This window comes from Cibotium barometz, chromosome 48 (genome assembly GCF_041138505.1).
Source record: "Cibotium barometz isolate CiBa-2024 chromosome 48, ASM4113850v1, whole genome shotgun sequence".
Classification (NCBI taxonomy): Eukaryota; Viridiplantae; Streptophyta; class Polypodiopsida; order Cyatheales; family Cibotiaceae; genus Cibotium; species Cibotium barometz.
This window is the reverse complement of record NC_141093.1, coordinates 3,180,001-3,187,927: the sequence shown is the minus strand read 5'-3', so window position 1 is coordinate 3,187,927 and position 7,927 is coordinate 3,180,001. Positions and strand designations below refer to the sequence as shown.

Below are 7,927 nucleotides of genomic sequence, written 5' to 3'. Positions count from 1 at the left end.
GTAAGTGTGAGTGAAACCAATCTTATGAGTGGATAGGACAAGTGAAAAAAACCCCTAATGACCCCCTCGAGGTTTTTTTTGGGTATTCAGAGCTTCACGTGTGTGTCTATCCCCCCCGTACTATTGGAGCTTCATGTGTGTGTACCCTTGTTTATAAACCTGCTTATGTTTGTGTGTGAATAGCCCCTAAAAGGGTGTGAGCACTCACCTATATGTGTATGCATGTAAGTGTGTGTGAAACCAATCTTATGAGTGGATAACATAAGCATATGTGAAACCAATCTTATAAGTGGATAAGATAAGGGTGCCATGTGTCACTTGTCCAATGTTTGTGTGTGATTTGTTTGAGTCAAAAGATAGGGCCTATGCCTACAAAAGCATGTACTTAGTGTAAGCTTTAACATATCATTAATCAAAGCATCATTTGAGTCACACCATTTACACTCCCTCATCGTTTGAGTCTCTCTCTCTCTCTCTCTCTCTCTCTCTCTCTCTCTCTCTCTCTCTCTCTCTCTCTCTCTCTCTCTCTATGTGCACATAGACACCATGGAAATCTTTCACCCTCCTTAGCTTTTCTCATCTCCCGGGCATTCTGATATCTAATACTACCTTGTCCTGAGTCTCCCCTTCTTGCTTCCCTCATGTTTCTCTACATAAGACAGCCACATCATCCTCGCATCTTGTAAATCAATACCTTAGGGTGGAATTCAAGAGCTTGCACGATTCCAATGCCAAAAGCTATTGTATCAAATTTGGAATGTTCATGGTTCAATGATTTTGGTGTGGCTTTATTAAACGCATAACTGTGAAGTTTGAGAGTGGACAAATGCTAAGCATATGTGGAATCAAATAGATAAGTGACCTTAGCAAAGGTTTTAGTAAGGCAAGTATGGACATGGACATAGATGGAGATTTTGAGAACATGGTCAACCATGTGGACAATCTCTCATTGATTTGAGTTTTTTAAATTACTTTCAAGCTGATGTGTCAACATCATGTTAATTCAAGGCTTAAATTCCCATTTTTAGATCGATACGATTTGTGTGGTTGAGATATAGTCTCCCACAACCCCTGACCACGATGAAGAAAAGAAAAGCTAAATATTGTACTCTTGTGGAGAATATGCTTTATAAGGATTTTATTCTAAGAAGGGCCATTGGACTAGAAAAAGAAAAATGGGACCCACAACCCATGACCATGATGAAGAAAAGCAAAGCTAAATACTGTACTCTTATGGGGAATATACTTTATAAGGATTTTATTCTAAGAAGGGCCATTGGACTAGAAGAAGAAAATGGGGCTATGTGGAGGCGATTTTTGCACGAGGCAATAGTAAGGAACCATTGGCTATATATTACTTTTGGCCAATAATTTTGTTAGGCTTTAGGAGAAAAAGAACGAGTGTAGACATTTGCATCCTATTATCATGTATGGTCCATTTAAAATATGGGTTTGGATTTTATTAGAACATTGCTAAGTCCTTTGGACGAGAAACATTGCACAATGGTAGCAATTGATAGTATAAGAGTTGATTATGTTATTAAAGGGATTGAAGCGAAGGCAACAATAGATGCTGAAGAAAGTATGGTTGTGTATTGTGGAGGGCATACTAGATTGGCCATAACAACGCATTGGGGAGGAAAATAAAGCATACCAAAAGCACTTGGTATAGATTGAAGCATCAATGATGAAGAGATAAAGAAAGAGGGGATTGAAGAGGGTGATTTGGTATTAAGATATGATAGCTTGTTAGATAATTACCTTCATATTTAAAAAAAAACAGATTGGAACTTGGAGGGACCATATAAACATATAATAAAGGCACATATAAGATATAAAAGTTGGATGGAAGAAAATGGTAAATGAGCTCTATTTAAAACTCTTCATTTCTTGATTAGAATGAACCCCCCTTTTGTAGCTATGAAGTATGCATGCAACTTGATAGCTTTGGTTGTGTTAAAGGGGCAGTCGATGTGCTAGTTTTTAAAAAAATGAAAAGGTGATGCATGATGAAGGTGACTAGATGAATATTTTTTCTTGGGATTTGTCTTCATTTTGTCACTAATTGTGCTAAAGTGGATTTTTTCTTATGAAAGGGGTAGTGCTCACTCTTATTCTTTAATTTTAAATGGTATTACAATGCAAACAGAGCACGAGAGGTACACAATGGTGTGAACCTCGGCGTGGTATGTTACCTTGCTATGATGTTCATTAAGAAGTTTGATGTATAATTGCAAAGGCTTTGGAAAGTTTATGCAAGGAAGTGGGTATTCAAGGAAAACATGTTGACCAAGAGAGAGAAGCAAGTGCACCATGGAGCATGGGTAGGTTAAGGCATGGTATGTAGCCAATTAATGGGTAGTTTGGTGAGCTCTACTATGGTAACTTCAGTACACACTTTTAAGAGAGAGAGAGAGAGAGAGAGAGAGAGAGAGAGAGAGAGAGAGAGAGAGAGAGAGAGAGAGAGAGAGAGAGAGGGGCACACCCACAACTCACTTCATATATATATGTATATGTATATATATATATATATATATATATATATATATATATATAGAGAGAGAGAGAGAGAGAGAGAGAGAGAGAGAGAGAGGGGGCACACCCACAACTCACTTCATATCTACTGGCTTGCAATACAATGATTATTGACAAAATCCATTGGTTAGGGTAGGGTTACATGCAAACTAAACCATTTGAGGATCTGTACATGGCTAATGCCCACATTATGGAGCCAGCCAATGCCAGCAGTTGGCGCACCCACACATTTGTGGAGCATTTTTAGTGCGATTTCACATCAACAAGAGCGATTACGCCAATGTAATTGATGTGTAATGTTTAGAATGTAGTTATAAATTAACAGTACTTGTTGTAGTTTTTGATATCAGCACAGCAGCATGTGTTAGATGCTTGCAACAAAGTCATCTCGAAATGGAAGTGGCACCGTCTTCACTGCCCGGTACTTACCTACATTGTTCAGGTGCTCATTTTCCAACCTGTGATATGAAGCCCATTTGAAATAATTAGTTACTAATGAATGCATAGTTTAATATCAGCTCTTTGGGAGAAATTATTGTCCTTACCTATAAAAATTCCAATGGCCTCTTCGGAAAACCTCCAATGAAGCAAAGAAGAAATTAATTAAGTAATCATCAGAGTTGCTAAGGTGGAAGTGTGTAAGTGATTGCATCCATACAAATCTAAGCACGCAATTTACACCCTGTTGCAAATACAAAGAAACCAAAAGCTCCCCATTATTAGAGATTTTAAACAAGAGATAATGGATAGGAAAAAGATAAATGTTTTGCTGCATAACCTACCATGGAAACAAAATACAATGACTTATTCTTAAGCATGAGTTGATCTCTTAGCCATGGGTTCTTAGAATTAGGTTGGAGGAGGCCCCAATCCATGACAACATCCCAATACAATTGGTAGACAGTTGCTAATGACGATGTGATTATGGAGACGGCAAGCCAAGCCATTGAGGGATAGAACTGGTAGGTAAGCCTGCATCCAACTGCAATTATTGCAGACAAATATTTGCCCCCATTTGCAAGATGCACACGCTCCCCTTCATCAATCCAACGCCTCAAGCACTGTAATTTCAATCCAAATGTGAACAATCATGATTTTAATTAAACCCTATAAGCAGAGATAAACAATTGCATTAGGGTATCATAGTTTACTTGCATCGCACACCATCAATAAAGGAAGCAACCCTAACTCTACCTTTACTAGAACCCTAGTTGCAAATTGGTTTAATAAATAGTTGTAAGGATGTAATTTTCATGGCATCATGAATGGAGTGAAACGTAGCTTACTTGCATCAGACGCCACCAATAAGGAAGGAAGGATAAAACATATGCAAGTTGGTGGTATTTGGGTCCTCCACAAGTGTGCGGCGTAGCATGAGAGAGAGCCTGGCCTCCCAAATAGTAGCATGCTATGTACTGTGTTTGCCTTATTGCAGCCACCTAGGGTAGGGCAGGCACAATAGAAAGCACTGAATGTTAGTTAAAACGCTCTAAGTGCAATTAACTAATTACATGCTTAGCTCAAAGTTTTGACATAAAACACACCTGGCTAGTAAGCTGGTCTGCCAAAAAGAAATCAGCCATGGCAACCTGCAAGATTACACATTCATTTGCAAATGCAATTAAGGAGCATAATTAAGTTAAACCCCCGTGCTTGGATTAAAAGTAAGAAATTGGACATGCTTGATTGTATATACCTTATAAAAAGGTGACAAAATGATACGCTTCATGCACCTCAAGAAGAAGAAACGGCTTGATCGATAGAGTATATTCAGTGGGCAAAATAAAAGGGTCAAGGAAACCTGATCAAAAATTGCGTTGGCATAAAAACGAGCTCAGATCATGCCAAGTATTTGCCGTTTAGGCTGTTTTATGTGTGTGACTAGAGAGAGAGAGAGAGAGAGAGAGAGAGAGAGAGAGAGAGAGAGTCTCAATGAATGAAGGGGGGTGTGTGTGTGTGTGAGAGAGAGAGAGAGAGAGAGAGAGAGAGAGAGAGAGAGAGAGAGAGAGAGAGAGAGAGAATGAGTCTCAATGAATGAATATGTGCTTAAATAAATAATTAATTATACAGTTACAAATATATATATATATATATATATATATATATATATATATATATATATATATATATATATATATATATATGTGAGTCTCAATATATAAATATATTGAGAACAATGCTATTTCTACCTACATGAAATGATAAATCTTGGCCTTTTCAAGCTAAGTTTTAAAGGAAATCAATACATTACCATGGCTCTAAAAAGTTCCCAAAAAAAAATCCTTCTCCAAGCCATTAGAAAGGGTAGTGGCATACCAATATAGTTGCAAAGGGGATAGAGTTTGGGTCGAGTAAGGTAGCTCCACCTAGGTAGAAAGCCAAATGGCACACCATGCTAGCCACACCTAATGTGGTAAGGCATGTGCAAACTAGGAATATCTCTCGACTTCTGAGCTCGGTGCTTGGGGCAAACTCAAAAATGAATGGATAGTTTATTCTCACTTGACGCCATAGGTACACATTCCAACCATACATGAACATGTGAAGGAAAATCAAGAATAACGTGCTGTTCATAGAAACATCAAAATTCATATAATTAGACGTTATGGGCTCATGTAATGGTACACCATATACAAGCCACATGATTTTATTAGGGACAAAAAACTTGAAATTTTTTGAGATAATTTACATCATGATGAGGAAGCCGTTTTTGTAATTAATGGGTCTTATAAGTGTATTAAGGTTGATTATTTCCTTCACAAATGTATGCTCATTTCTTTATTTCCAACAAAAAGGTTGAGTAAACATACCTATACACGGGGTAGACCTTTTCACCGTAGATTTGTAATTTTGATGTGTTGAAGTGTGCACCATTGAAGTACAATAACATGATGAATGCCGCAAGAAAAGATATAGACCATCCTGAGAAGAGACCTGCAACATAAATTAATGGATATAAAGACCAATCAGATTTACAACAATAATCCTTAGCAAGATATTCTAAGCTATAAAAAAATTTCAAGGATGAATGTTTCTTCTTATGGGTGAAATAACATATTTGTGCCCTTTTTTTTAAAGTTTGATTTATAGTTATACTTTCAAGCTACTTAACTAAATAAAAAGTAAATATATTTTTCTTAGTTTAATGCTTCATGCTATTTGTAAGGATACCTCCTTTGTTTATGTTTGTATCCATGGGTCATGCATCGGCCTCATGTTGATCATATTAATACTTCTTTCTTAGTTTTATTGCAACTATAATACTTTTAAAACATACTTAAAACTAAATCTTGAGATTAAATGCTAAAATGTATGCTTAGGGAAATGCTAAAATGTATGCTAGGGAAAAAGCAAGTTTACCAACAAAATATGTAGTGGTATGACAAGCTTTTTGTTGTACTGGCCTCAATAGCATCATTGCCTTCTTTGGATCATTTTTAGCAAAATATTGGGCGAACAATTTCTCAACTTCATCCATTAGGTGATCGACCTGGGTTTTTTTTCTTGAACTTGTAAGCTCACTGTTGTTATTGATAGTAGCTATCTTGCTCACAAAGGAGCACAAAGGAGATTATATGAATGCATAAGTGGAGTTAATCAATACTCACCTTATTCGAGTTGTTGAGTCGAGATCTTTCTAGAGCTTTCAAGTAGGGAGTTGATGCATTTCTTCTAGTCACCTACACATTTACGTTTAGAACCAATTTACTAATCTTGAAAATAGTCCCACACCGAGTTTCTTTTCCTTATTTGAAAGCATCTTGACACCCAACCTAATCGAATATTTTTGTCTACATCCATTTTGGCCTCCTCTAGTGCACATTTTGAATACTATGTGTCCATATCTCTTTGTGTGCACAATATAGGGTCTTACTATATGAAAACGAGATGAAAACCCTATATATCATGTGCACATATTCAAGTATATTATAGAAACATATTTTAAAAAAAACCCTCTATCCATGAGTTTTGGTAATTAAAAATTTTACCCCTTCTATGTATATATTTTATAAACCTCTACTTTCACTTCCCTATAATAGGGCTTCATCAAGTTTCTTCTGCTTCTATTCCCTTCTGCCTATGGTTTTAGCACATGGCACATCTCTTTTCTCCTTCGTCCCTTTCCCTCCCAACCCCTCTCTCTTGCAATCTCTCTCCTTCCTCTCTTAGCCAATAGGACCATAGGTTTTTTCTTCTTCTTGCAATTCTCTTGGTTTTCTCTAGGAGAGTGAGCTTGATGTCATGAGAATCTCTCCCTCATCTTTCCTCACTCTTTTGTATGTTTGTAAATGCAAATCCATATTAATTTCCTATGTGTCTTTTTTTTTGGGAGCACAATGGCATTTATTTCAACAAATTAGAAAATTCATCACCAAGTTTGAGAGCTGAGTAGCCATTATTATTATTATGCACAGCAAAAGAAAAGTGCACTAAAAAGGACTAATTAAAAAGAGTAAGGAATGATACCTTATCGTATTTCTTCAGAATTTTTCCAAAGGCTAGCATGTTCAAGGAGCTGTGGCACAAGCATGTCATATGCAAAATGATTAAGCAAAAAAGCAATCTCCTTGCCTGTGTATTTTGACCAAATGAAGGTGCAGATTAAATAACCTGAAGCTTTTGAGGAGGCCAAGGCCTCGGTAATACTCGACGAAGGCTGTGCGCAGCATTTTCCTTGCGTAATGGAGCTTCTTCTTGGTGATGGCGAGGTGGTCAATATGGCTATTGCGAGGAATCATCTTGACTTGCAGGTTGTTGACAAGAGTGAGCGTGGAGATGGTGAGGATGGGACCTACCTTGGGTGGCAGCACGCTGAGCCTCAAAATTTGTGCCTTGCTTTGCACATTGCCATGGAGATTAGCAGCATAATCTGGAGAATTACAGGCTTGCTTGAGGTACTTAGCTGGAGGATGGTAGCTCCCAAGCTCTTTCTCTTCATCAAACGTGGATGCCATCTCAGAATCTACTGCAGGACCCATCATCCCAGCAGTGCCTTGCACAACACCCTGATGTTCACCCCTTAGGATTGCTGCATTGAAGACCAATAATTGAAGTAATTAAAGAGAGTTCTACAAACCTAATGCAATAATTGAAGTAATTAAAGAGAGTTCTACAAACCTTCTCCTTTTTAATGCTTCTTCTATTCGGATAAATTCCTATACTACACAAAACACACATATACACACACACACACACACTTCAATGAACATTTCTATATTATCTTAAGAAAACGTTTCACAAAGCTACCACGTGGTAAAAATTTGAAGGTTCAGTAAGGGGAGGAGGAGGTTTGGGTAGAATTTGAATTTGGAGTCTCAAAAGATGCGGGAAGCACGGGTTGCCCACTAGTTGAAAGAAAAAAAGAGTATTCCTAAGGCAAGATGAGATTGCT

At 37.4% G+C, this 7,927-nt stretch overlaps 1 protein-coding gene across 1 annotated transcript in view; it reads right to left on the bottom strand.

Annotated features, from left to right (window-relative positions):
- Positions 1–2,642: 2,642 nt before the first annotated feature.
- Positions 2,643–7,927, bottom strand: part of LOC147610708 (phosphate transporter PHO1-like) — a 7,382-nt gene continuing 2,097 nt past the window's right edge. The window contains exons 3-14 of the mRNA XM_086785177.1: positions 7,147–7,564; positions 7,003–7,051; positions 6,144–6,215; positions 5,896–6,025; positions 5,346–5,469; positions 4,852–5,101; positions 4,232–4,336; positions 4,080–4,124; positions 3,822–3,974; positions 3,318–3,596; positions 3,081–3,217; positions 2,643–2,993 (exon numbers count right to left, since the gene is read on the bottom strand). Coding sequence (XP_086641303.1) covers positions 2,900–2,993; positions 3,081–3,217; positions 3,318–3,596; positions 3,822–3,974; positions 4,080–4,124; positions 4,232–4,336; positions 4,852–5,101; positions 5,346–5,469; positions 5,896–6,025; positions 6,144–6,215; positions 7,003–7,051; positions 7,147–7,564 — 1,856 coding nt within the window. The 3' untranslated portion in view covers positions 2,643–2,899. The remainder of the gene's footprint in view (positions 2,994–3,080; positions 3,218–3,317; positions 3,597–3,821; positions 3,975–4,079; positions 4,125–4,231; positions 4,337–4,851; positions 5,102–5,345; positions 5,470–5,895; positions 6,026–6,143; positions 6,216–7,002; positions 7,052–7,146; positions 7,565–7,927) is intronic.